Genomic DNA, 27,721 nt, shown 5'->3' on the forward strand with positions numbered 1-27,721 from the left:
GGGTTTTAAACCTTGACATTGTGTCTCCTCCTGGTCTCATGCCTTGCTGGTGCTCTCCCTCCTGCCTGGAACTCTCTCCCCCATCACATCAGTCAAACCATCAATGATATTTATTGAGCACTTACAGTGTGCAGACCACTGGACCAAGCACTTGGGAGAGAGCTCTCCATCACCTTGCCCCCTCCTACCTCACTTCCCATCTCTCCTTCTACAACCCAGCCCACACACTCCCCTTCTCTGCTGCCTCTAACCTTCTCACTGTGTCTCATTCTCGCCATCGACCCCTGGCCCACATCCTACCTCTAACCTGGAATGCCCTCCCTCCTCACATCCACCAAACTAGCACACTTCCCCCCTTCAAAGCCCTACTGAAAGCTCACCTCCTCCAGGAGGCCTTCCCAGCCCAAGTCCCTCTTTTCCTCTGCTCCTCCTCCCCTCCCCATCGTCCCAACTCCCTTCCTCTGCTCTACCCTCCACCCCGCCCCACAGCACTTGTGTATATTTGTACATATTCATTATCCTATTTATTTTATTCATGATGTGTATATGTCTATAATTCTATTTATTCATGCTATTGATGCCTGTTTACTTGTTTTGATGTCTGTCTCCCCCCTTCTCGACTGTGAGCCCATTGTTGGTTAAGGATTGTCTCTATTTGTTGCTGAATTGTACTTTCCAAGCATTTAGAATAGTGCTGTGCACATAGTAAGTGCTCAATAAATATGATTGAATGAATGAGAGTGCAATACAGCAGAGATGGTAGACATGTTCCCTGCCCACAATGATCTTAAGTGGCGGGGAATCAATCAATCCATCATATTTACTGAGTGCTTACTGTGTAGAGAGCCCTTTCCTAAGCTCTTGGGACATTACAATGCAACACAGTTGGTGAACACGTTCCCTGCCCACCATGAGCTTACAGTCTAGATTTCTGAAGATCATTCCCCTTCTAAAATCTCATCTGCTCCAATAAATCTACCCCGAGTAATTTCCCATCTCTGGATTCTTTTCTGCTTCTTTTCTTCATCATCTGCGCAGTAAAATCTGTGACCCTAAGCACCTTGATACTGACCCACCCTCCCCGCATTTTTGTTCATATCCTTATATTCCGTTGTATTCCCTACCTGTCATTGATTTTACTGTGTGTAGCAGAAATAGTATTTATTAAGGGCTTACTGTTTGCAGAACACTGTATTAAGCACTGTCAGCCACTTGGTCATATTTATTAAGGGCTTACTGTGTAGAGAACACTGTACCAAGCCCTTAAGAGAGTACAATATAACACTAAACAGGCTCATTCCCTGCCCACAATGAACTTAGAGTCTAGAAGGGGAGGCAGACATTAATATATAGGGGAAAGAGTATACAAGTGGAAATCAATGACAAGCCCTCCCCCCACCTGCCGATTTTAAGATCCTTTAAGGATCAGGGATCATGTCTTCTTAGTCTATTCTAATAATTATAATAATTATTACGGTATTTGTTAAGAGCTTACTATGTGACAGGCACTGTTCTAAGCACTGGGTTAGATGGAAGATAATCATGTTGGACAAAGTCCCTGTTCCACTTAGAGCTCACAGTCCTAATCCCCATTTTACAGAGAAGTGAAGTGATTTGCCCAAGGTCACACAGCAGGCAAATGACGTCAGGATTAGAACCCATGACCTTCTGACTCACAAGGCCCATGCTCTATCCACTAGGCCATGCTTCTTCTCCCCAAGCGTTCATTATAAGGAGATACGTGTTCAATAAATGCCATGGATTGATTAACTGATTGATTTGAAGGTGGGGAGAGCGGCCTTCTATCGCATATGAAGGGGGAAGGAGTTCTAGGGAGGAAGGAGGATGGGATTAGAAACCACGTCCTCTGACTCCCAAGCCCGTGCTCATAAAATGTGCCGGCTGGGAAAGGAGCGAAGAGGATCGGTCGGGAAGAGACGGAAGAGGGAGGGTCTGGACAGGCCTGGGCCTGGAAGGTGGGGCCCGGCGGCCTGGACCCCTGGGATCCCCACAGAGGGGCTTTGGTCCCGCGTGGCTCCGCCTCTTCCATTCCGGGGTCTCTCCGACCCACCCACTTCCTTTCTCCCCTCCCCAACTGCTCTCCACCTCCCCCAATCCTCCCCCGTCCCCCGTCCCCCATGTCTGCGAAGCGGGTGGGAGAAACCGGCGGGAGGCCCAGGAGGGCACGTGCCCCAGGGATGTGCGAGCTCGTGTGTAAAGAGCACTTGTGCGAGACGATGATGACGATGATGGTATTTATTGAGCGCTTACTATGTGCCAGACACTGTACTAATCGCTGAGGTGGATACAAGCCAATCCGGTTGGATGCAGTTCCTGTCTTGCGAGGGCTCACGGTCTCAATGCCCATTTTACAGATGATGTAACTGAGGCCCAGAGAAGTGAAGCGACTAGCTCAAGGTTACGCAGCCGACGAGTGGCAAAGTGGGATTAGAACCCATGACCTTTCATTCATTCATTGAACGCTTACTGTGTGCAGAACACTGTACTCGGCGGGGAAAGCCCGGGGTTAAGGGGCAGGGTGGCTCCTCGAGGAGGGGGCGGACCCAGGCTTCCGCCGACCAACCCTAAGGGACCCTGCCGCCTTCCCCCCCCTCGTCTTTTTGGAGGGGGGGAGGGCAGAGAAGGGCGGAGGGAGTCGCCTGAAGCTGCCCCCCTCTCCCTGCCCCCTCCCCCGGGCCCAGACCCCCTAGGCTCCCGGCCCTGTGAGGGAAAAGGGGCCTCACGCTTCGAAACCCAGAGCCCCTCCTCCCCCAACACACAGACACACACCCCCGATTTGTTCTCGGGCCGGATGGGGGCGGGGGTCGTAAGCGGCGGGGTGATGGGGGAGGGTCGCCCGGACCACACCTGGACCACATCAGCCGCCGCTCGGGCGGCCACGACCTGCCCAGACCGACCGTCACCGAGGGGGCCCGCCCCCGCACGGCCCGCACGGACAGACCCTCCCCCACCCAAGGGGCAGCCGGCACCCCCGGGCCCTTCCTCCCGCTCACTGTGTGTGTGTGGGGGGGGGGGGGCGGAGGAGAGGTTTTTGTTGAGTTTCGGGGGAGCTGAGAAGGAGTGTCCTGCGTCTGAGAAGGCGGGTTTTGTGTGTTTAGGGGAATGGGGTGGGGGCCCTGGCCGGGGCGGCTCTTCCCACCATCTGGTTTTCATAAAGCTGGGAAGCCAAAGCCGCCACTGCGGCTCCAGGAGGAGAGGAAAGTGCAGCGAGACAGACCAGACCCTCTCCCCTCTCCCCAACACACACTCACACACACTTTCTCTCTCTCTCTCTCACGCGAGCATGCACTCACACTCTGCACCCTCCGACCCGCAGAGATGGAAGCCGCCCGACATTCCTTCGCTACACAGCTAGAAGACATTCCAGTGAAGAAGGGGAAACTGTACAGTACGGTATGTAGGCCACACAGCGAGAGAATTGAGGTGCCGTGGGTCCGAGAGACAATCGGGCAGATTGTCCCTTCGCGGGCACACACACACACACACACACACACACATACACACACGAATCCCAAGAAGCAGTTGCAAACTCCCCCCCTCCCCCATTGCGGAAGAAGCGGCCACACAAACAACACTGGCGATTTATTTACAAAGAGGTTACAGAAACACACACCGGCCAGCCGGCTCCTCGACGGCTGTGGAGGGGGTGGGGACGAGGCCTACCCTCCGCTACCCTCTCCCCCCGGCCCCCTCCCGCAACACCGGAGCCCTGCCAGTCTCGGGAGAATAAATACAGCGATTAAAAACCAACAAACGGCCCGAAAAACCGCTCCCGCGGATGGATGGCCCCTTCCCTCGCACCCACCCCCGCTCCGCGGGGCGGGCGAGGGATGCAGGGCCGCCCCTCCCCCCCGCCCTCGTCCTCCTTCCCTCCCGAAGCGAATCCGCTGGATCGTAAACGGACCAATCGGAAGGGAGAACGGGAGACGCCGGGATGGGGCAGGGACCAATCAGCCGAGGGCGGGGTGGAGAGGCTGGGCAAGAACGGGGCCCGCTGGATTGCGAATGAACCAATCAGAGAGGGCGGAGGAGAGACGTCCCAGCCAATCAGAGGCCTGCTGCGGCAGTCAACTCCGAGGCCTCCGAAGTCCGCTGCTTGGGGGTGGGCGGAGAGGCGCGCAGTCGGGGCGGGCTGAGGACCCCGGGGGCGCTCACCAAGGTGGGGGCACGACGTAGTGGCTACAGCCCGGGCCCTGGAGGTCGAAGCTCATGGGTTCTAATCCCGCCACTTGCCTGCTCTGTGACCTTGGGCAAGTCACTTCCCTTCCTCTGTGCCTCAGTTACTTGATCCGCAAAATGGGGCCCGCGAGCCCCATGTCGGACAGGGACCGTGTCCGACTCGATTTGCTTGCATCCACCCCGGCGCTTAGTACAGTGCTTGGCACATAGGAAGCGCTTAACAAACACTACGATTATTATTATGACCGCTTCCCGATCCGCCCCGCCAAACGCGGCGGGGCCCCGGCCCCGTTGGAGCCGAGAGAGTCCTGGGTGGTTGGGGATCGGAGGGGGGGTGGCTAAAGCCGGACCAGGAGGCCGTGGGAAGCCCGGAGCCCGGGGGGTGGGGAGGGCGAGAGAGAGCCCCGGCCACCCCCCCCCCAGCCCCCCGACTTCCCGGCCCCTCTCCCCGCCCCCACCCCCGCACAATGTAAACATTCTCTGACGTCAGAAAGAGACCGGCCGGGCCGCCCCCCCCCCCCCCGTTCTGCCCGTGAGGTCATCGCCTTTCCCTCCCCCGACGTCCAGGGACTGGCCGGGGCGGGAAGAGGACCGGAGAAACCGAGGGGCGGGTCCCCGGGGGCTTCCTGGCGCAGGGACGGAGGGGTCGGGACCGGGGGCCGTGGAAGTTGGGACGAGGAGGGTCCGTGTGGGGGAGGAGGGGGTCCCGGGAGGGTCCCGGGGGGGCGGGGGGAGCGGGCGGCTCAGACGGTGGTCATGACCTTGAGTGACCCCGAGCGAAAGCGCAGGATCTTCTTCTTGAGGGCGTGCGACGCCTTGATCTTGACAAAGACCTTGGGCTGCCCCGCTCCGGGGCCGGGACCGGAGCCGGGGCCGGGGCCGGGACCCGGGCCGCAGCCCGTCCCCCCGGGGCCCGACCCCCCGGGACCCGCGGCGGCCACCAGCTGTGGCGACAGCTGCTGGGGCCACACGAGCCCGCCGCCGCTGCCGTCCGTGTCGCTGGAGCCGGAGCTGAAGGCCGGAGACTCGCCCTCGCTCAGACTGGACTCGCTGTCGCCGTAGCCCAGGCCGCCGTAGGCCGCGGGGCCCCGGCGTCCCGGCGCCCCGGCCGGACCGGCCGAGCACTCGGAGTCGCTGCCGGCGTAGCCGTAGAGCAGAGGCCGCGGGGGCGGCGGCGGGGGCGGCGGCGGGGGCGGCGGGGGGGACGCCCCGGGCGCCCGGCCGGCCCGCTTCCCGCGGCGGCCGTCGTTGGGCGGAGCCCCGCAGCCGCCCGGCCCGGGGCCGTCGTCGCGGCTGATCTCGGCGGTGGAGCGCCACTTGCGGTAGCCGGCGGGGCCGGGGGCGGGCCCGTGCGGGGCTCTGCGGGGCCGGGGCGGCCGCGGCTCCTCGCGCTCCACCGTGTGGTACTTGGGGGCGCCGGGGGCGGCCCCGGGCCGGTTGAGCAGGCTGTTCTCCGACTGGGAGCGGGCGGCCTTCTTCCCGCGCGGGGAGCCCCGCCGGCCGCCGGCCGCCCCGTCGGTGAAGCGGCATTTCTTGGGGCCGCCGGCGCCGCCGCCCGCTCCGGCCGCACGGGGGCGCTCCCGGGGCGGCGGGGGCGGCGGGGGCGCGGGCGGCGGGGGCGCGGGCGCGGGCGCGGAGGGGGCGCCGCGCTCGGGCGACAGTTCGATGCTGCGGCCCTTGGCCAGCGGCGGCGCCCCCTTGCGGCGGGCGGCGCGGTGGTGCAGGGCGGTGGGGCCGCGGGCGCCCGCCTGCGCCGGGATGTACTGCGCCTTCACCAGCTGCTCCTCGCCCGGGCTGGGCGGCGGCGAGCCGGCGGGGAGCCCCGACCCCAGCCCCGACCCCAGCCCCGACCCCAGCCCCGACCCCAGCCCCGACGGGAGCCCGGCGGCGTCCAAGCGGGCCAGCCCGGCCTCGTAGGCGTCGAGTCCCGCCCCCGGTCCCGGGTAGAGGTCCATGGAGAGGGCGGGGCGCGGCGCGGCCTGCAGCCGCGGGGGCTTGGGGAGGCTGGAGTGCAGCGGCGGCGGGGGGCTGCGGCGCTCCGAGTCCCACGACGCCCAGCCGCGGGCCGCCAGGGCCGCCCCGGGCCCGGCCTCGTAGCCGCACGGGGACGAGGAGCCGCTGCGCCGCTCGAGGGGCGGCGGGTGCGGGGGTCGCGCGGGGCCCCCGGGGGGCGACAGGTCCGCCGGGCGCTGCCGCAGGCTGTTCTGGCGGCGGGGCGCGGGCGGGGGCGCCGGGGCCTCCTGGGCCCCCAGGTTGGTGCGGGGCTTCCCCGGCCGGCCCCGCCGGCGCAGCAGCCCGCTGATGTAGTTCTCCACGCGGCGGCCGCGCGCCGGGTCCGGGGCCGGGCCGTCGGGGTCGAAATCGGGCGGCGGGGCCGGGGCCTCGCGGGGGAAGCCCCGCGCCTGGGCGGCCGAGAAGGGCGAGTCGGGGTAGAGCCGGCGGCAGGGCAGGGGGCTCTGCAGGGCCACGGCGGGCAGGGGCCCGGGGGACAGGAACGGGGCTCGCCGCTCGCCGCCTGAACCGCCGCCTGAACCGCCGCCGCCATCCGGCCCGCTGGGGTAGGGAGCCGACAGGGAACGGGGCACCATGCCGCGGGCGCCGCTCTCCCGGGGGCTGGGCCCCGAGTCTCCTGGGTTGGGAGGGGGAGAGGGGGTGAGAAAAGGGCCAGAGGGACCCAGGAGTCCGGGGTCCGGCCGCCCCCCCTTCACTAAACAGCCCTCTTCCCCCCGCCCCTTCCAAGCCCTACCGAAGGCGCACCTCCGCCGAGTCGCCTTCCCCCACTAAGCCCCCTTTTCCTCCTCCCCCTTCCCCGTCCCGCGGCACTTAGCTCTATATGTAGAGATCTGTAATTTGACTTATTTATATTGATGCCTGTTTTACTTGTTCTGCTGCCCGTCTCCCCCCGCCCCCCTAGACTGGGTGCCCGTTGTGGGCAGGGATTGTCTCTCTTTAATGCTCTACTCGACTTTCCAAGCGCTTAGTACAGTGAGTGCTCTGCACACAGTAAGCGCTCGATAAATACGATTGAATGAATGAATGAATGAATGAATGAATGAACGAACGATGCCCCCTTCCCCGGTCCCGCCCCTCCCCCTCATCGCCACCGTGGCCCCCCTCCCTGTCTGGGCGACCCCCCGCCCGGCCCCGCTCCGCCTCACCTACTGACTTGGGCCTCTCGCAGGCGTAGGCCCCGCGCGGTTCGGCGGGACCCAGGCGGCCGTAGGACCCGGAGCCCGAGAAGCCGCTGTCGCCCCCGAAGGCCGGCGGCGGGGAGTCCGGGGCCGCGGCCGAGCCGGGACCCTCATAGAAACCTGCGGGGAAGGGGACAGGCGGCGGGAGGCCCGGGCCAGGGAGCAGGAAGGGCCCGGGGGCTCCGTCGTGGCTGAGGGCCCTGGGGGAATTGCTGGGGTCCGCCCGTGCCCTCTGGCCGGACCGGGACTCTTGCTCTGCCCCGCCCCCCTCCCCCGGGAGGTCTGGAGATCTCCCCGGTCTAGAGCTTGGAGATAATTAGGAGAGAGGCCGTCCCGCCCCGCCCCGAGCCCGCCCCGAGCCCGCCGCCAGCCCACCCGACCCGGCCCGGATCCCCACCTGAGCTGGGCCAGCTGCCGGTGTCCATGTCGCCGCCGTCAGGATCCAGGCTCAGCTCCCCCAGCTGCTGGCCCAGCTGCCACATCAGGCCCGGTAGGGCCTCCTGCGAGGTGGGGGAGTCGGGGATCAGTGGGGTCACAGCCTCCTCTCTGCCTGTCGCCAATCAGCTGCCGGGTGCCCTTGGCCTCCCCTCCCCTCTTTCATCCCTCCCTCCCTCCCTCCCTCCATCCCCCATCGACGATCCCAATCCCTCCCCCATCCTCCCGTTCCTCACCTCACTCTCCCTATCCCCTCTCCATCCTCCCTCATCCTCCCTCATCCTCTCCATCCCCCCTTCAACCTTCTGTCCTCCCCCTCGTCCATCGTCCATCCTCCTCCCCATTCCGCCTAATCCCCTCCATTTCCAACCCCTCTCTGTCCCCCTCCACCCCATGGTTCGCCCTTTATTCTCCCCGTCCTAGTCCTTCCTTCTCCATCTCCTCCATCTCATCTTCCCCAGCCCTTTCCGTACTCCCTCATTTTTTCCATCCCTTTCCATCTTCCCTCATCTTCCCCATCCCCTTCTGTCCTCCCTCATCTCCCCCATTCCCTTCCATCCTCCCTCATCTTCCCCGTCTTCTTCTGTCCTCCCTCATCTCATCCCTTTCCATCCTCCCTCATTTCTTCCATTCCCCGCTCATCTTCCCCATCCCCGATGACCTTCATCTTCTTCCGTCCACCCTCATCCTCACCATCCCCTTCCGTCCACCCTCATCCTCACCATCCCTTTCCATCCACCCACATCTTCACCACCCCCTTCCGTCCACCCTCAGCTTCACATCTCCTTCTGTCCACCCTCTTCTTCACATCCCCTTCTGTCTACCCTCATTTTCACCATCCCCTTCCATCCACCCTCATCCTCACCATCCCCTTCCGTCCACCCTCATCTTCACCTTCCCTTTCCGTCCACCCTCATCTTCACATCCCCTTCTGTCCACCCTCATCTTCGCCATCCCTTTCCGTCCACCCTCATCTTCACATCCCCTTCTGTCTACCCTCATTTTCACCATCCCCTTCCATCCACCCTCATCCTCACCATCCCCTTCCGTCCACCCTCATCTTCACCTTCCCTTTCCGTCCACCCTCATCTTCACATCCCCTTCTGTCCACCCTCATCTTCGCCATCCCTTTCCGTCCACCCTCATCTTCACATCCCCTTCTGTCCACCCTCATCTTCGCCATCCCTTTCCGTCCACCCTCATCTTCACATCCCCTTCTGTCTACCCTCATTTTCACCATCCCCTTCCATCCACCCTCATCCTCACCATCCCCTTCCGTCCACCCTCATCTTCACCATCCCCTTCCGTCCACCCTCATCTTCACCATCCCTTTCCGTCCACCCTCATCTTCACATCCCCTTCTGTCCACCCTCTTCTTCACATCCCCTTCCGTCCACCCTCATCTTCACCATCCCCTTCCGTCCACCCTCATCTTCACCATCCCTTTCCGTCCACCCTCATCTTCACATCCCCTTCCACCCACCCTCATCTTCACATACCCTTCGGTCCACCCACATCCTCACCATCCCCTTCCGTCCTCCTTCATCTTCCCCATCCCCCTTCCTCCCGTCCTTATTTCACCCTCACCGCCCTTATTTCACCCTCACCGCCCTTCCATCCCCATCATCTATATCTTTTCCCCCGTAGTCCGGACCCTATGGACCGGGGGAGCGGCCAGGAGGCCCCTGCGGGCGGGGTTTCTCGTGAGGGAGTAGGGTCTGGACTCGGCCCAGACTTCTGAACTTTGACGCCCAGACGGCGGACAAATTATTCGTCTGTAGCCGGGACTGGGGGCGGGATGCTCAGCAGGCGGTTGGGAAGAGGCAGCCAGAGGCCTCTTCCTGACCTCCATCCCACAGCCGAATCCCTCCACGCCTTCTCCCCGCGGTTCTAGAATGGAGGGGCCTGCGGGGGGGGAAGGGGAGGGGGCGGAGAAGGGGAAGGAAGGCGGGCCTAGGTCCCAGAATGGAGCCCTGCCCAGCCGCTCCTTTCCTATTTTGGGCAAAGGGAGCGACGAGGAGGAAGAACCTTGGCCTCAAGCGGGGCGACGGACGGACCAAGATCTCTGCGTCCCTCCCCATTCCGGGTCCGGCCGCCCCCGGCCCGCCGACCCTCCTCCCCGCAACTCGGGCCGAGGGTCGGGGGACCCGGCCTCCCGCTGCTTGGTCCATATTAGTCGCCGGCGTCTCGACCCGGGGCGGACCCAGACATCTCAGCAGCCCCCACCCCACCCCACCCCGCGTGGGCCGAGCAGCCCAGGCCCCGAGATCTCCCCTCCTCCGCTCCCTTGCCCCCGTCTCCTCTCCTCTCTCCCCGGGACCCATAGATGCTTTAAAGAGGAAGACCACAGCTTGTCTTTGCATCTCATTTTCGTGTAGGGACCAAGAGACCCCCAATCTCGCCCTGAGGGCCTGGATCTCCTGGTCCGCTTCAGCCGGCGGCTCCCCGCCCTCGTGGGAGCCCCCCACCCCTTCTTCTCTAACACACACGTCCCCTTAGAGATCCTCGCTCTGAGGGCGAGAACCCGGGGGCGGGATCCCCCCGACTCAGCAGCGGCCCCTCCCTCGGAGAGACCGGCGACCTCAAGTAGGGATGGGGGCGGTTTCCCGCCTCTTCCATCCCACCTCTTCCATCCCACCTCTCCCGGCCTTGAGCCTTGAGTGCGAGGCGGGAGTCTTCTCTTCTGCTACGACCTCCCCATCCATCCCCCCTCCCCCCCCAACACCCTCCTCATGGCCTCTCCCCCACGAGGCTCTGGCGGGGGTCACTGCTGCTTCTGAGATGCTGATGGGCCGGGTGGAGGGAGGGAGGGGGGGGTCCAGCCAAGTAGCTCGAGTCTGGCCTAGCCTTCCCCCACCTCCCGGCCCTTACCCCGCTTCCCTCGAAGACCCAGGAACACCTCCACCCCCTGCGTCCCTCCAGCTCTAACCCCGGCCGGGCTCGGCTCCCACAGCTGTTTCTGCTTCGGGAGGAATCTGCAGGGTCCGAGTGGGGGGAGGGTCTGCCCCGAGCTCTGCCCGCCCCTCCAGCTGCGGGAGAGGGAGGGAATGATGGAGGGAGGGATGGAGGGAGAGAGGGAGGAGGTGGGGCTTCCTGAGCAAGATGCAAAGTGAAAGACCCGCCATTGGCCGTCTCCACTCGCCTCATTAATCCCCAGCTGGGTCCGCCCTCCGCCCCCCCCCAGGCCCGCGCGCCCCCCCGGCCCGCGCGCCCCCGCCTTGGGGCCCCAGGAATCGGCTGGTGGGCGGGGGGTGGGCCGGGCACCCCTCCAGACCCCAGACCTCTCGCCCCCCCGCCGTTTCGTCCGACCCGCGGCCCGAAGGCCAGACTTGCCCTCCCCACTCGTGGACTGCCAAAAGCCTGGGGTGCTTCTCAAAGGCCAGAAACCCCGAGCGACCCAGAGACGGAGAGATAGTGACTCAGAGACCCTGGACATAAAAACGGAACGAAACACAAGAAAGAGAGACCCTCTTCCCCTTCGCCCCTTACCCCACTATTCCCAGGTGAAGACGAGGGACAGACACGAGAGATATGGAGACTAAGACACACAATGAGATGGGAGTCCCGGAGAGATGAACCCAGAGACCCGGGACATAGAGATACTCAGGGAGACAACGGCAGAGCGACGGGCAGAGACCCGACTGCACAGAGGCAGGAAAAGAGAGATCCAGGGGCACAGAGACCGACAAAAATCCAGCTGTAGAGAGACAGGACCCCAGGAACGTGCAGAGAGAGATCCAGCAGCACAGAGAACCAGGGGCTCAGGGACAGTCCTTGCAGAGGGTAAGGAGACACTCGGAGAGAGAGGGATAGAGCATTAAAAAACCAGCGCTTGGAACAGTGCTCTGCACCTAGTAAGCGCTTAACAAATACCAACATTAGAGCAGCCCGCGAGAAAGACGCTATAACGGCTCGTCCCAGGCCAATCTAGACACCCGATCCCGGGGGGAAAGGTCTGCAATGACCGAGGCTCCCAGCGATGTCCACAACTGCTGGCGGGCCCGGAGCCGGTGACCCCCGCAGCCCCTCTCCCCATCCTGCTGCAGCCCCCCCGTCCCCCCGTCCCCCGGGAGTCGGAAATATGGACCCTAAAGGCATCTTATCTGCATATCAAAATGCCCCCGATCCCCGCCCCCTCATTCCCGGGCCCCGGGTCCGAGAGGTCTGGCCCGGCCTGAAGAAAGTCCGGGTTGGTCAACTGGGGGCAGGGTGGGGTGTGTGGGGTGTGGGGGGGGGGAGGGGAGGGGAGGGGCAGGTCTCCCCGAACCTCATTCCTCAGTTTCTAGCAGAAGGTTCGGGCTCAAGGTTAAGCAGAGATTAGGTTGGGGGAAGGGAAGCTCCAGGAGATCTCCAAGCGCTCCCCCCCCCACCCCCCCGCCGCCAGAGTAAGCGTGGCAGCCCCCAAGGGGTATTCGCTGCCCCCCGGAAAAGGGACCGGAGCCCCCGACTCTCCGACCGCTTTCTGTCCTTCCAAGAGGCTCTCGGTCCCAGCTCTTCACTCTCCCGAAAGCCGCAAACCCGGGCGTCCCGGCTGCCTCCCCCGGCCCCCCAGCTCCCCCCAGCCGGCCGACCCCTTCTCCCCCTCCCCGTCTTTCCTTTTTGCGGGGGCCCGCCGCCGCCGCCGCCCACTGCAGGCCCCGCAGCCGGGGAGGCCGGAAGGGGAAGGCCCGGATTGGGGGTCCCCGGTCCTCCCCCGCTCCCCCGGGACCCTCACTCCCGCCCCCCTCCCCCACCCCGACGGCGACGCTGCGGTTCTTCCAGGCCCCCAGACCCATCGGTCTCGCTTCCCCGCTCCCCCCAAGATGGAGTGTCGGGGAGGGGGCGGGGGATGGGGGGAGATGTCGTCTCCTCGCAGCCCCGGGAAGCCTCGGGGCCCCCGACTTCCCGCCCCCCCGGTCTGGGCTATTGTGCCCGAGCCCCCCGAAGCCGCCGCCGCCGCCCCCAGGCCCGGGGGACAATGGGAACCGAGCGGCGGGCGGGCGGGCGGGCGGGGGCGGCCGACTTACCAGCTGCTCCTCCAGGGCGGCCGCCGCTCGGCGCGCCGTCTCCTCGTCGCCCTCGTCCTCCTCGTCCTCGCCGGCCCCTCCGGGCCCCGGGTCCGGGGGCTGGGCGGCTCCGGGCCCCAGGCGGAGGGCTCGCTGTACGCGCAGCTCCTGGCGCTCCCGGAGCAAGTGCAGCTCGCACAGGCCGGCCAAGCTGCCCTCCAGCCAGCTCCGGAGCCGGCCCCGCTCCGGGCTCACGGGGAACGAGAACGCCCGGATCATGGCTGCGCCGAGGCGCCCCCGGGCCCGGGGGTTGGCAGCGCTATTCGGGCCCCCCGGTGCCCCCGGACCCCCCCGGAGCCCCCGGACCCCCCCGGTCCTCCGATCCCCAGCCCCGGCCGAGCTCCGCCGGTCCCAGCCGCCGCGCGTCCCCACTGCCCGCGCCCCGCCGCCCGGCCCGGCTGTCACCGCCTCATCTGCATAGCCGCACCCCCAGGGCGCTCGCCCATTGGGTGAGCCACCCCGCTCATCTGCATGGCCACGCCCCCCCGGCCCGCTCCGGGGATTGTCGGCCGTCGATTGGACTCCGCCTGCAGCGTTTTGCATCTCCCCTCCCCGCCGAGGGACTCGTTTGCATAACCACCTCCTCTCGTTTGCCCGGCCCGCCTCCGTCGCCTGCTCGTCCCGGAGATTGGTTGGCCGGCCGTCAATCATCCGCCCGGCCACGCTCCCGCGACCCTCATTTGCATGGCCCCGCCCCTCCCCGACTCCCTCCGGCGGTTCGGCCCCGCCCGGATCCTAACCACAACCGAGGGGCCCCGCCCACTTCTCCCAATCCATTTGCTCCCTTCTTCTCCTCGTCCCCGCCCCTTTCTCTCCGGGTTCGGTGGGCCCGGAACCTCCCCTTCGTCCCGGTTCTTGCGTTGCGATTGGTCCGTGGGGGGCTGAGCCAGCTGGGTTGCGGGCTATAAATAGCCGGGGGGGGGGGGGGGCACATGACACGGTGTGGGTGCCGTTGTCCTCCCCCCCGCACACCCCCCAATTAAGTGGGAGAGTAAGTGGAGGGGGATAGGATGATGATGATTTAGGTTCTAGTCCTAGGAGGGGATTGGGGGTGAGCGGCTGTAAACCCGAGCCGGGGGGAGCGGGAGGTGGGAAAAGGATAGGGAGGAAGAGAGGCGAAGGGAGAGGGGGAAGAAGCAGGAGGAGGAGGGGGTGGAAGAGAAAGGGGTGGGTGACAAGGAAGAGGGGGTGTCAAAGACGAGGGAGAGGAGAAGGAGGTGACAAGGACGAGGGGACACAGAGGAGATAAGGGAGACAAAGACGAGGAGAAGGGGGGTGAGGTGGACAGCGGCGGCGACGAGACGGTCAGAGCAGCCTGCGGAAGCCAAATCGCAGACTCGAGATTTCCGACTGGCCCGGGGCCCGGCTGGGAGGGCTTCCTGACCCAGGTGTCCGGCCGCCCACCAGCCCCAAGCGCTCCCCCTCCTGTGCTCCGGGAGGCCGAGGAATCCCGCTACCTCTGCCTCTCGCCGGATCCGGCCGGGCCCCGGGGCCGCCCCCGCAGGCCCGGCCGGGCCACCCGAGAGCCCTGCGCTCTGCGGGAGGCTTCCTGGCGCCCTCCGGTGGAATTCCCCACACACTGCATCGCCTTCCCTAATTGGGAATCTGGAAACGCCCCCCCCCCGACTCACACACACACACACACACACTAAGGTCGGGGGTCAGCAGCTGGGGCAGGACCCCAGCGTCTCGCACCCCCCGGCTAATTCTGCCAGAAGTCCCCTTCATCAGACGCGTCAAGCTTTAGCCCCAGACAGCTATGCTGAAGGTCAGGCCCCCCCGCTCACCCCCGGAAGCGGCCGCAGCTCAGGAAGCTTTGCAGCCGGGGACGTGGGGAAGGGAAAAACCCGGGGGGGCTGGGGGAAGTGAGCCGGGAGAGGGAAAACGCAAAAACAGTAAGGAATTCAAACTCATAATCACTTTAATGAAGGAGGGCCGGTCCCGCGGACTGGGATAAAGTGAGGGGAGGGGGAGAGGAGGGAGGGGGATGAGGAGCAGAACAACCAGGCGACGGGTCCCCTTCCCCCCCAGCCCCTACTTCGACCAGGGCCGGCTCAGCAGGATGGATCCCACTTCCCAGACCCGTTATTTCCAGCGAGGACTGGTGGGGCTGTGGATGGGGGCGTGGAGGGAGTGAGGAGTGTGATGAATGAGGCCCGACCAGGCAGCGCGGTGGGGGGTGCTGAGGGGCTATGGCCAGACAATGTCACAGTGGCTTGAGACTCCAGTCCCACAGCACGGTGGGGGCCTGGGGTCAGAAAGTGGCCTGAGCCCCGAGGCTCCAATACTGTAGCGTGATGGGGGCCTGTGGTCAAACGGTGGCCTGGACCTTAAGGCTCCAGGCCCGCAGCATGATAGGGGCTTGTGGTCAGACAGTGGCCTGGGGCCTAAGGCTCCAGTCCTGTAACACGGTGGGGGCCTGTGGTCAGACAGCGGCTGGACCTTGAGCACCCCGAAGCACGATAGGGGCTTGCGATCAGACGGCGGCCCGGACCCTAAGGCTCCAGGCCTGCAGAACGGTGGGGGCTTGAGATCAGATGGCAGCCTAGGTCATAAGGCTTCAGGCCCGCAGCACGGTGGGGGCCTACGATAGGACGGTTGCCTGGGCCCTTTAGGCTCCAGACCTGCAGCACGGTGGGGGCATGTGGTCAGTCGGAGGCCTGGGCCCTAAGGCTCCAGTCCCGCAGCACGGTGGTGGCCTGTGGTCAGCTGATGGCCTGGGCCCCAAGGCTCCTGACCCACATCAAGGTGGGGGCCTGTGACCATCCTGACTCCAGCCTGAGGCCCACCCCTGAGCAGGCGTACGCCATGAATGAGACAGCCCAAGCTGGGGTGGCCAGGGAGAGACGCTGCGTTGGCCGGAAGTCTAGGTCTGGGCCGCGGGGGGCCCGGGAGGGGGCCAGGGGCCCACCTTGCCGACCCGGCCTCCCCCCACCCACCACACTGACCCTCCCAGCCTGGCCTGGAGGCCCCCCAGGGGGCTGGGTTCAGAGGACCGGGGCCATCCACCCCCAACCCCGCGCTCACAGGATGCTGACCCGCTCTGTCAGCCCCTGCATCTCACGGTCCTCCGGCTGCCCGCCCTGGACGCCCACCCGCTCTCCGTCCCCATCCCCTTCCTCCTGCCCCTGGCCCCGTCCCCGGAGGTGTGAGGGGTAGGGCAGGCTGTAGTCCTCGGCAAAGCGCTCCCACCGGGCATCGTCGCTCTCGTGAGTGATGTAACGCTCGCCCATCTTGCCCTCCAGGTCCCGCAGGTCCAGCCAGGTCTGATAGTCCTAGAGGACCAGAGTGTGGGAGCCGGGGCGAGGGGCCGGGGTTAATGCGGGAAGTCCACTGGAGCCTGGTCCATGCCCCTGACCAGCCCATCCGATAGAAGCCTGGTCCACATCCCTAACCCATCCAGTTAACGGAAGCCTGGATCAATATCTCTGACCTGACCAACAGGAAGTCAATAGGAAGCAGTGTGGCCTAGAAGATAAAACATGGGCCTGGGAGCCAGAGGACCTGGGTTCTAATCACAGCTCCACCATTTAATTGTAATAATTATTACTATTATTGTTGTAGTATTTGTTAAGTGTTTACTATATCCCAGGCACGATTCTAAACGCTGGAATAGATACAAGATAATCGGTTGGACACAGACCCTGTCCCACAGAGGGACCGCAGTCTTAATCCCCATTTTACAGATCCAGGAACTGAGGCACAGAGAAGTTAAGTGATTTGCTCAAGGTCACACAGCTGACAAGTGGTAGAGCCGGGATCCGAAACCAGGTCTTTTGGACTCCCAGGCCTGAGCTTTATCCACTAGGCCATGATGCTTCTCAAGTTTCTGCTTCTTGGGCGAGTCACTTAACTTCTCCATGCTTCAGTTTCCTCAACTGCAAAACGAGAATTCAATATCTGCGTTCCTACTTAGTGAGCCTACTTAGTGAGACTGTGGCCGACCTGCTTAGAAAAGGGCTTGACATATAGTAAGCACTTAACATTTACCACTTAAAAAAATGGGAGCCAAGGCCATGCCCCTAATCTCTCCAGCCAATGGCAGCCTTCCCATACTCCCTGGACCATTTCTGCCCCAAAGCCCTGCCCCTGCTGCCCAGGCTCTGTCTCTTTCTTATGGTATTTGTTAAATGCTTCATAGGTGGCAGGCACTGTGCCAAGCAGGGGGGGTAGATACAAGCAAATCAAGTTGGACACAGTCTGTGTCCCACATAGAGCTCACAGTCCTAATCCTCATTTTACAGATGAGGGATCTGAGGTACAGAGAAGTGAAGTGACTTGCCCAAGGTCACACAATAGACACGTGGTGGAGCTGGGATTAGAACCCGGGTCCTTCTGACTCCCAGGCCAGTGCTCTAACCACTATAAATCCCAGGATCTGCCCCCTGTGCCCAGGTCCCATCCCATCCCGAGGCTTCGCCCGCTGCGCCCGGACCCCACCCCATCTCGAGTCCCCACCCCCTGCACCCAGGCCCAGACCCGCTCCCACCTGGAGCCAGGGGTGGCTCAGGGACTTGTCCACACTGTAGCGTTTGCGCATCTTCACCTGCAGCAAGTTGTTGATCAAGTCGATGGCTACGTGAGAGGGGAAGAGGAGGGGGTTTCCGTGACTGAGCAACCCCATCCCCAGGCACGGCCCCACCCCGACCCGGGGAGTGCCACCCCAAGCCTCTCCCCTTCCCCGCCTCACTATTTCCACCCCAGAGGGACGGGCACCTTCGGCGGAGATCTGGCGCCAGGGGCTGGAGGGGTACATGAAGGCGGCGTTCTGGATCTGATCGCTGATGTCCTCGTCCTCGTTGAAGGGGAAGGTGCCGCTCAGGCTGACGTACATGATGACGCCCACGGACCACATGTCCAGGGACCGGTTGTAGCCCTGGTTGAGCAGGACCTCGGGCGCCAAGTAGGCCGGGGTGCCCACCACCGACCGCCGAAATGACTTCTCCCCGATGATGCGGGCGAAGCCGAAGTCACACAGTTTCACCTGCGGCGTGTTGGGAGGGGAGGGCGGGTCACGGGCCGGGCGGGTTCCCCGTGCCTCGGCCTCTCTCAGAGGAAGGGTCCGCCGAGCGTGTACACGACTGCCCCGTGGGCGCGTGCGTGGGTGCCGAGGAGCCCCCGCGGCCCAGGGCTGTCGGACAGCAAGGTGGGCAAACGCCCCTCCCCTCCGTGCGGAGGGGGTGGGAAAATTTTGGGCGACCCTGGGGTAGGCACACCCTGAGATCCGAGGCTGGGGTGGAGGTCTGGCTGGGGGTGAAGGCTGTGGAGAGTGGACAGGGGTGCGGAGGAGGGGAGCAAGGGGTGGTAGAGGTGGGGCCGTGGTTCTGGGTGTCGGAGGTGTGCCGGGGGCGGAGGGCAGGGTTGGATGGAGAGGATGGGCCGGGCACGCAGGGGGAGGAGGGGGTGGGGAATGGTCAGGGAACGGGTCAGGCTCTCACCTGGCAGGGCAAGGGGAGGAGAGGGGGTGTGACCGGGATGGGGGCGGGGTCGAGGCCTCACCTGGGGGAAGGGGTCGGCAGAGGCTAGGAGGACGTTCTCTGGTTTCAGGTCGCAGTGAACGATGTTCTTGAAGTGCAGGTGCCGCAGGGCCACCAGGATCTGGGGGAAGGGAGGGGCCGGGGCCGGCCGGGGGCCTTGCAGTCTCAGCCTTTGTCCCTGGGCCCAGTCCCGGCCAGACGAGGGGGGTCGGGCGCAGTCCCTTTGGCCGGGGAGTATTTTGGGGGGGGGGGGGGGACGCCCTCCGGTGGCCAAAGTGGGAACAGCAGGGGGTTCGGGGGGTGGGGGGGCAGGGGTCGGCAGGGTCAGGGTCCGAACCTGAGTGATGAGGAATTTGGTGAGCCTCTCCGGGAGCCGCCCCTTCTCGCTGGACAAGATCATCTCCAGCATGTCTCCGTGCAGCTTCTCCATCACCACAAACACCTTCTCCGGCGTCTCGAACATGCACTCCAGGTTTACGATTCCCTGGTGACGCAGGTTCTAGGGGGGGACGCGCGGAGCCACTGGCAGGATCAGTGCGGGGAGGCGTGCCCCGAGGGTGCCCCTCGGCCAGCCCGCCCCCCTCCGGGGGAAAGGAGTGACTGGATGGCAGCTGCAGTGGGAGGGATGGAGGTTAGACCGAAGGGAGGCGCGCGCTCACCTGTAGGATGGCGACCTCGTTGCGCAGCTGGCTCTCCTGCTTGGTGGGGAAACGCAGCTTGTCGATCACCTTCACCGCCACGTCCCGGCCCGTCTTCCGATGCTTTCCTGAGACGAGGGGACCGAAGGGGGAGGGTGACCACGGAGCCCCATCCTGCCCACTCTCCCCACCTCCCGGGAGGAGGCGGGGCCAAGCCGAGGATCCCTCGAGGCCGCGGAAACGGTCACCGCGGTGCTTCGTCCAGGAGCCGGCCGCATCACGGCCCCGCCCACCCCACCCCCGCCCCCAACCTGTTGTGGGGTTCAGGGCCGGAGCAGGGGCGTCGCTAACCTCCGTAAACGACACCAAACTGCCCGGACCCCAGCACTTCATCCGGGAAGATCTGGTAGACGGTGGCGATATCCTGGGAGGAGGGGAACAATGGCGAGTGAGGTGACGGAAGGTGCAGAATAATAATACTAACTGTGGTATTTGTTAAGCGCTTACTATGTGCCAGGCACTGCACTAAGCGCTGGGGTGGATAAAGGAGATTGGGTTGGAAGGTCAGAAGGTGCGTGGCGGGGGCCAGTGAGGATTTCCTGTTGTTCCTGGGCTGGAAGAGATGGGGGGAGGGTGATGGGGAGCGTAGAGGGGGGCTGTGGGGTACCAGAAGGGGGCTTCGGGGGGCTGCCGTGGGGAGCGGACTCACCACATTCTCCTGGATCTGGCTGTTAGATACGGAGATGCTCAGAGACGCTTGACCTAAGATGGGAACAGGAAGCCTGGGACCCTGGCCCAGCACCCCCATCACACGTTCCTGTCATCGCCCTCCCTCCCCGCCACGCCCTGCTACCCCAGCCTCCCACCCCAACCCCCTGGACCCGAGGACAAGCCCCAAGTGCTTAGTACAGTACTCTGCACACAGTCAGCACTCAATAAATACGACTGAATGAACGAATGAACGGGGCCCGGCTGCTCCCGGGTGGGGTCTCTCCCTTCTGAGTTGCCCTGACCTGCTCCCTTTTATTCATCCCCCCCTTCCAGCCCCACAGTACTTACGTCCGTATCTGTCATTTATTTTATTTCTATTAATGTCTGTCTCCCCTCTAAACTGTAAGCTTGTTGTGAGCTGGGAATGTGTGTGTTTATTGCTAAATTGCCCTCTCCCAAGCGCTTAGTACAGTGCTCTGCACACAGTAAGCGCTCAATACATACGACTGAATGAATGCATAGATGAAAGGAGCGGCTGGGGGAGGGGGCTCACGCACGGTGGGGCACGTGGCCTGGCGCGCTGGGAGCGTCCTGCAGGATGACGGGCATCAGGGCCTGGCGGATGGCGCTCTCCCAGCCCCGGCCCGTCTCCGCCCCCTGCCCGCAGGGGTTGGGCCCTCCGGGGGCCGTGACGGGGGTCTCGCCCACAAAGTAGGTGGCGTTGGCGGTGATGATCTCGAAGCAGTGGGGGTTGGTGCCCGGGGGTACGAGGCTGAAGTTCTGAGCCGGCTCCACAGCCAGAATCTCCGAGAGTGGGATCTCCTGCGGGTCAGAGAGGGGTGGGGGGAGAAAGTCACAGCCAATCGGGACACAGAGGGCCTTCCATCGCAGCCCTTGGGACGTGGGGCCTTCTGTTCTCGCTCTGTTGAACTCTCCCAAGCACTCGGTACAGGGTGCTGCACAGAGCCAGCACCTAATAACTACCACTGTTGCCTCGGTCGACACATTGTACTCTCCCAAGCGTTTAGTACAGTGCTTTACACACAGTAAGTGCTCAATAAATACGACTGAATGAACTGAAATGAATGACCAACTTGCTGACTGTACTGGTACGGTGCGACAAGAAAAAGAAAGAAAGAAAAAAAAGTGTTAAGCGCTTACTATGTGCAGAGCACTGTTCTAAGTGCTGGGGTGGACATGGGAATCAGGTTGTCCCACGTGGGGCTCACAGTCTTAATCCCCATTTTACAGATGAGGTAATTGAGGCACAGAGAAGTTAAGTGACTTGCCCACAGTCACACAGCTGACAAGTGGCAGAGCAGGGATTCGAACCCATGACCTCTGACTCCAAAGCCCGTGCTCTTTCCACTGAGCCACGCTGCTTCTACAGACTGCAGCAGCTGCCAATCATGGCTCAGGCTTCCTCACCTGGCCAATCCACAGAAGCTGGAGCTCCCTCCTCCATCCAATCCCAGACCCCATACCCCTCCTGGACGCCCTCTCCCTGCCCTCCCCAAAGGGAACTATTTGAACCCAGGACTTTGGGGGCCAGCATCCAGAGGTTTAAAGGAGTCTGGGCTCCAGGGCTGGGGAGTGGGGCAGATTCGGGGAGGGGCCCGGGATGGGAGGAACCGGAAGGAGGTGGGCCAGGCTGGGCAGATGGGCGCGGCCAGGTGAGAGATGGAGGTGGGGGTTGGGTCTCACCCGGTAGTAGCGATTGGCCGTGTTGTTCTGGAACAAGGTGATGCACTTGCAGTCCAGACGCCAGTAATGTCGTTTCCGCTGGATGCGTGGCAGAGGAAATAGGGGAAAGGGTCGGGGGACGGGGAGGGAGAAGAGAGGAGGTGGTCCAGGATCAATCTCCCGGCCTTGGTCCACTCCATTCCGCATCCCCCCCGCCCACCGTTCCCGCTCAAAAAAGGAACTTGGTTCCTTGGGAATCACCCAGGCTCTGCTGCCCCCCCCCCTGGGGAAAGGTCAGACAAGGGGGCCCAGGAGGGGACTGGGGGGGGAGGGAACCCCAGCTCCCTCCCACGGATCCGTCCCGCTGTTGGCCCATCCCCTGTCCGTCCCCGTCGCCCCTCCGCCTCACCAGGGTGTCTTTGTTACTGTAGTGGACGACCCAGCCTTCCTTGAGCGTTGTACTGGACTTGCGGGTCGTATGCCTCACCGACTGCACCACGCGCATCAATGGGATGTAGCCCATGGAGCTGGGGGGAGGGGGCGAAGACGCGTTGGCCCGAGCGACCACTCCCCCACCGCATCCTGTCCATTGAGGAGGCCGACCTTCACCCACCCACCCCTCCTGGGAGACCCCCTTCCCTAGCCCACCAGGGTGGGAGAGGGAGGGGGCGTGGCTAGGACCGAGCGGGGGTCAGGTTGGGGCGGGGTGGACACCTCTGGGCCTTGCTGTCGTCGCCCTCCTCCTCAGAGGCCCGCAGCTCGTTCTCCGCGTGGGAGCCGGGGATGACTCCCGAATCGTCCGACTCGTCCATCAGAGAGCTCTTGTCGGCGTCACTGAAGTCGCCGGCATCCTCCATGGGCACGTCTGCCGGGCCGGGGGTGGGGTGGGGGTATGGGGGAGGTCAGCGGGGCTTGCCTCTGGGACCCTCTCCCCTCTCACCCGGGTCCCAGTCGTGCCCCAAGCTCCCCCGCACTGCGCCCCCGCCTCAATCAATCGTATTTATCGAACGCACACTAGGTGCAGAGCACTGTACTAAGCCTTAGGGAGAGTACCGCACAATAGAACAGATCCATTCCCTGCCCACCGCCAGCTTGCAGTCGAGAGGACTCACCTCCATTGAGCAGAGTCTCCCCCAGGCAGTCATTGGGGACTCGGATGGCGCAGCGCTTATGGCAGTTAAACTTGCAATCTGGGTAGGGGGAGCAGGGTTGGGGGTTGCGGGGAGAGGTGGCGGCTTCGGCCGGAAGCCAGCAGCCCCCTCCTCCCGTCTTCCCTGAGGCCCTGGGATATCGCTGATCTTTGACCTTCCAGCTTCAGCGGCCTCCCGCCCACGACCCGGCGCCTCCGCCCCCTCCCACCTTTGCACTGCAGGCCCTGCCGGAAGAGGCCCTTGAGCAGCTTCTTGCAGGCCTGGCAGACGGTGGGCCGAGTGTAGCTGTGGATCAGGAAGGTGTGCGGGACCTTGACTTTGGACAACAGCAGTTTGTCCAGCTCGATGGGGCGGCCCATGTAGGAGGAGGAAGAGGCCGGGCGGCGCGGGAAGGACTCGGTGGAGCTGCGGGTCTGGGGGGGAGGTGGGGCGGGGGGAAGGGGAGAGGGCTCGGTCTCTTGCGGGAACCCGGCTCGGTCTCTTGCGGGAACCCCCTGCCCATCCCTCTCCCTCGGAGTTGCCTCTGCCCCGGGGTGCCCGGACACAGTGCCAACTTTCCCTCCCGCTGCGCTCACGCACACAAACACACGCCCGCATATACCGCAGAGGGCAGGTCTAGAAGTAGATGGACCCAGGTTCAAGTCTGAGCTGAGCTGTTAAGCTGCCCAGTCACCCTGGGCGAGTCACTTAACTACCCTGTACCTCAGTTTCCCCATTTGTAAAACAGAGATAATACCTGCTTTGTCTCCCTACCTCACAGGGTTGTTATGAGGTTTGAAATGAACTGCTTCGTGTGAGAGTACTTTGATTATAAAAGCACTACAGTAAACCATGGCATTCTTATTTTATCAGCGCGTAGAACAGTGTCTGGCACCTGGTTTACTTGTTTTGATGTGCATATATCTATAGTTCCATTTCTTTATATTGACGCCTGTTTACTTGTTTTGATGTGGGTCTCCCCCTTCTAGACTTTAAGCCTGGTGCGGGCAGGGGTTGTCTCTCTTCACTGCTGAATTGTACTTTCCAAGCGCTTAGTACAGTGCTGTGCACACAGTAAGCGCTCTATAAATACGATGGATTGAATGAACAAATACCATAATTACTAGATAATTAATTAATTGAGGTATGTATTAAGTGCTTACTATGTGCCAGGCACAGTACTAAGCGCTGGGGGGGAGATAAGCAAATCAAGTTGGACACAGTCCCTGTCCCACATGGGGCTCACAGCTCAAGCCCCATTTTACATATGAGGAAACTGAGGCACAGAGAAATGAAGTGACTTGCCCAAGGCCAAACAGCAGACAAGTGGAGCCAGGACTAGAACCCATGAACTTCTGACTCTCAGGCCTGTGCTCTATCCATTACGCCATACTGCTTCTCTATAGTATAGTAAGCCACGGCATTATTCTTTTATCAGTACAGAATATTAAAAAATATTACACACACACACACATACACACAGACCTCAGCCCGGCTCCCGCATCTCAGTCCCACTCCCGCATCCCGGCTGCGCCCCCTCCCCTGGCCCACCAGCTCGTCGGTGCCACAGGGCAGGGATTCAGTGGTGAGAAGGCGCAGGGACTGACTGCTGACGAGGGAGGTGGAGGACAGGCGCCGCTTGCGGGCACCGCTGCAGTTGTTGGGGATGCTGAAGGCACAGCGCTTGTGGTAGTTCAACCCGCAGCCTGGGTGGGAGGGGGAGGCGGGGATCAAACCTGGGCAGAGAAGCACCGGGCCACCCCAGTGTCCCTCCCCGACCCTGAACCGCCCCCCGGCCCCCGCGGTCCCCAATCCCCACCCGGTCTCACCGTCGCATTTGAGCCCCTGGCGGACGAGGCCGAAGAGCATCTCCCCGCAGTGGTCGCAGAAGGCCGGAGCGCGGTACGAGTGGACGTTGAGGGCGTGAGGGCGGATCTGGAAATCCTCAAAGGTAGCGGTGGCTGCAGGGGGCAGGGGGAGGTCAGAGGGGCGACCTTCCCCCTGAAGCGGACCTCATACTGAGCCAGCCTCCTGTGTGTACCGGGTGCCTACTGTACCCAGAGTGCTGTACTGAGCACCTTCTGTGCGCTATGTGCAGAACTGGGCACCTACTGTGTGCAAAATTGTACCGAGCACCTTCTGGGCCCAGAACGCTCTGTGCAGAGCGGTATCGGGTGCACTGTACTAAGCTCGGAGCACTAGATTGGGAACCTGCCCTTGGAAAACTACCAGAGAAGCAGGCCTCGAGGGGCTTACAATTTAGTGGGCGAGACAAGGGAACGCACGGTGGTGAAGAAGACCCAAAGAGTGGCAGAGTTAAGAGCATGGATTCTGACAGGGTTCAATCATCCAGTAATAACCGACAAACCCGTGGGACAAAGGTAGCGGTGGGGTGGAGAGGGGGAATCCTGGAGGGCTCCCTGGGAGAAGGTGGCTTTTTAGAGAAGCAGCATGGCTCAGTGGAAAGAGCACAGGCTTGGGAGTCAGAGGACCAGGGTTCGAATCCCACCTCGACCACCTGTCTGGTGTGTGGCCTTGGGCAAGCCACTTAACTTCTCTGGGCCTCGGTTACCTCACCTGTAAGGTACTCCTCAATCCTCAGCTGGATTAAGACTGAGCCCCACGCGGGACAACCTGATCACCCCGTATCTACCTCGGCGCTTAGGACAGTGCTCGGCACATAGTAAGCGCCTAACAAATACCATCATTATTCTTATTTTTAGGCAGCTCTGAGGCGGGAAGAGCCGTGGTCCGGCTGAAGGGAGTCGTGTCGAGAAGCGGCGGGACAGACGGCGAGGCGGGCGGGCTGCTTTGGGGGTAAGGGAAAGAGAGGGGCCGGGGTGGGGGGCGGATCCCCCAAAACGATGGGCGGCGACCGAGGCTTTGGCGGGCCGGGAGGCGGGTACCCCTCCCGCTGGGAGCCGCCCCCGGTCCCGCCCTCACCGCTCAGCACCACCTCCACCAGGTCTCCCTCCTGGATGTCGTTGGCGGAGCGCACCAGCTGCAGCAGGTTGGCCGAGGCGGGGTCGTGTTTGAAGAGCAGGATTTTGTCGTAGAGGCCGTAGAAACCGCATTCCGGGAACTGGGGGCGGGACGGAGGGGCGTCCAAACCCCGGTCCGGACCCTCCCCGGCCCGCGCCGCGCCCCTCCCCCAGCGCCCAGGCTCCGCTCCGTCCGGGCTGTCATCCCGTTTCCTGCCGATCCCTATTGTTTGGCCGCAGGCCGGAGCGGGGTCGGGGCAGGGCAGCGGGGCCTGGCGAGGCGGGGGCAGGCGAAACGCCCCGGCCGAAGCCGTCCGGACCCCGGGGCCGGTCCTAAGGGGGCCGGGGGCGGGACCCGAGCGGGGCCGGCCGAGGGCCGAGGCCGGGGCCGGTCCCGGGCACAAAGGTAAACCGGGAGAGCCGGGAACCCTGGTCCTCGCCCCTCCCCGTCCCGCCCCCGGGGAGCTTCAAGCGCACGGAGGATGAGGAGGTTTGGGCTTCGGCCCCGGGCGCCGAGGGCAACCGAGGGGGCGGCCAAGAAACGCCCCCTGCCCCTCCACCGGCGGGGGGCGCGGGGTGGGGGTGGGGAAACAGCCCCTGCTCCCCTAATTCATTCGGGTTCCCCCCCCACCCCCGGCTTTCTAGCAGTGATAATAAGAGTGGTACTTGTCGAGCGCTTACTCGGTGCCAGGCACTGGACTAAGCGCTGGGGCAAATTCGAGATCATCAGGTCGGAGCCACAGCGGCAAGGCTCGGGGGCTCGGGGGCTCGGGGGCTCGGGGGAGTACCCGCTGGGGGATCTATTGATTCTATCTATCGGCCCTCGATTCTATTTATCGGGATTCAGTTGTCTTGTTTCGGTCCGTCTGCCTCCCCCGATTAGACTGGGAGCCCGTCAATGGGCAGGGATGGTCTCTGTTGCCGAACTGGCCATTCCAAGCGCTTAGTCCAGTGCTCTGCCCATAGTAAGCGCTCAATAAATACTATCGAATGAATGAACGGGGGCCGCCCCCTCCCCAGTCTCGGGGCGTCCCTGGCCCTCGGCGGGCTCCTCTGGCACCGGCTCCCCGCGGCTTCCTGCCCCGACCCGCCCTCCTGACTCACGGCCCCGCCCCAAATACCGAGGATTAGGAAGAGGCCGGGACACCGGGGAGACGCCCCCTCGCCGATCCCACAACCTCCCCGCCCCCTCATCCTCTCGGAGCAAGGACCGGGCCGGACCGGACCCTGGGGGAGGGGACGGGGGACAGAGAGTGGGCAGGGAGAGGCCGGAGGTGGGGTCACGGAGAGGACACGCTGCAGCCGGGGGGGAGGGGAAGGGGGGGGAGCTGGGATCGGGGTCCCGGCGTCTCAGCCCCCAGAGCGCATCCTTTCCCCCTCCTTTCTCGCCCCCCTCCCACCCACCATCCCCTGACACCCGATCCTGCCCCGGCTCCGGTTTCTGTTTTTCCACTAAACGTGCAGTGCGGACAGACGGAGGAAGAGAGACCACAGGGGGAGAGAGACAGAGTGTGTGTGTGGTGTGTGCGTGTGAGTGAGCATGGGGGAGTTCCCGAGGGAGCTAGCTGGAACCCGCTGCCTGGAGGCTAGCCCCCCCCCGTCCCCCCAACAACATTTCCCCCCTCATCCAACTAGCACCCCCTTCCTTTCCTTGCACCCCTTCCCTTCCTTGGAACCCCTTCCCTTCCTTGCACCCCCTTCCTTTCCTTGCAGCCCCCTCCCCCGCCCTCGCCCTCTACCTTCCTTCTCCCCAGATTTGCTCACACCCGTTTCCTCCACCAGAAAACTACCGGCAGCGCCGAACACGCACCAAGTTTTCTGTCTGCCAAGTCCCTCTGGGGCCCGGGCATCCGGACGCGCCCTCCCCCCGGTACCCCGCGCCCGGGCCGGTACCTTCTGGTCCACGATGGAGCAGGCGAGCTGCTTGACGTGAGCGAGCTCGGAGGCGGCCGGCAGTAACACCACCTCCCGGGTCAACCCGATTTGGATGTGGAAGGAGACGCCGGGGCCCGGGGCCGGGGCCGGGGCCAGAAGCGGGCCCGGGGCCGGGGACGAGGGCAGGGCGGCCGGAGACAGCGGGAGCGGGGACTGGGGCTCGGGTCCGGGCGGGGGCGGCGACATCGGGGAGCCGGGGACCCCCGCGGGGGCGGCGGCCGACGGGACGGTGGCCATGGGGGCCGGCGGCCTCACATCCGCGGGGGCTCGGCCCACGGCGGGCGGGGCGGAGGGC

At 63.7% G+C, this 27,721-nt stretch overlaps 2 protein-coding genes across 2 annotated transcripts; both read right to left on the reverse strand.

Moving 5' to 3' along the window:
• Nucleotides 1–4,671: 4,671 nt before the first annotated feature.
• Nucleotides 4,672–13,141, reverse strand: DACT3 (dishevelled binding antagonist of beta catenin 3). The gene is made up of 5 exons (XM_039912169.1): nucleotides 12,833–13,141; nucleotides 7,789–7,891; nucleotides 7,359–7,511; nucleotides 6,064–6,829; nucleotides 4,672–6,027 (listed from the first exon to the last, which is right to left on the reverse strand). The coding sequence occupies exons 1-5, from the start codon at nucleotides 13,088–13,090 to the stop codon at nucleotides 4,944–4,946; spliced, it is 2,364 nt and encodes a 787-aa protein (XP_039768103.1). The 5' UTR covers nucleotides 13,091–13,141; the 3' UTR covers nucleotides 4,672–4,943.
• Nucleotides 13,142–14,771: 1,630 nt separating this feature from the next.
• On the reverse strand, nucleotides 14,772–27,663 carry PRKD2 (protein kinase D2). Its single transcript, XM_029065207.2, has 18 exons — nucleotides 27,385–27,663; nucleotides 25,454–25,592; nucleotides 24,340–24,471; nucleotides 24,062–24,216; nucleotides 22,740–22,944; nucleotides 22,493–22,570; nucleotides 22,095–22,245; nucleotides 21,790–21,907; nucleotides 21,402–21,479; nucleotides 20,255–20,519; nucleotides 19,696–19,748; nucleotides 19,338–19,410; nucleotides 19,008–19,114; nucleotides 18,686–18,847; nucleotides 18,371–18,469; nucleotides 17,588–17,855; nucleotides 17,361–17,446; nucleotides 14,772–16,146 (listed from the first exon to the last, which is right to left on the reverse strand). Exons 1-18 carry the CDS (start codon nucleotides 27,661–27,663, stop codon nucleotides 15,895–15,897), a joined length of 2,700 nt encoding a protein of 899 aa, XP_028921040.1. The 3' UTR covers nucleotides 14,772–15,894.
• Between the last annotated feature and the right edge of the window lie 58 nt (nucleotides 27,664–27,721).

Source organism: Ornithorhynchus anatinus, chromosome 5, assembly GCF_004115215.2.
Source record: "Ornithorhynchus anatinus isolate Pmale09 chromosome 5, mOrnAna1.pri.v4, whole genome shotgun sequence".
In the NCBI taxonomy this organism is placed as follows: domain Eukaryota; kingdom Metazoa; phylum Chordata; class Mammalia; order Monotremata; family Ornithorhynchidae; genus Ornithorhynchus; species Ornithorhynchus anatinus.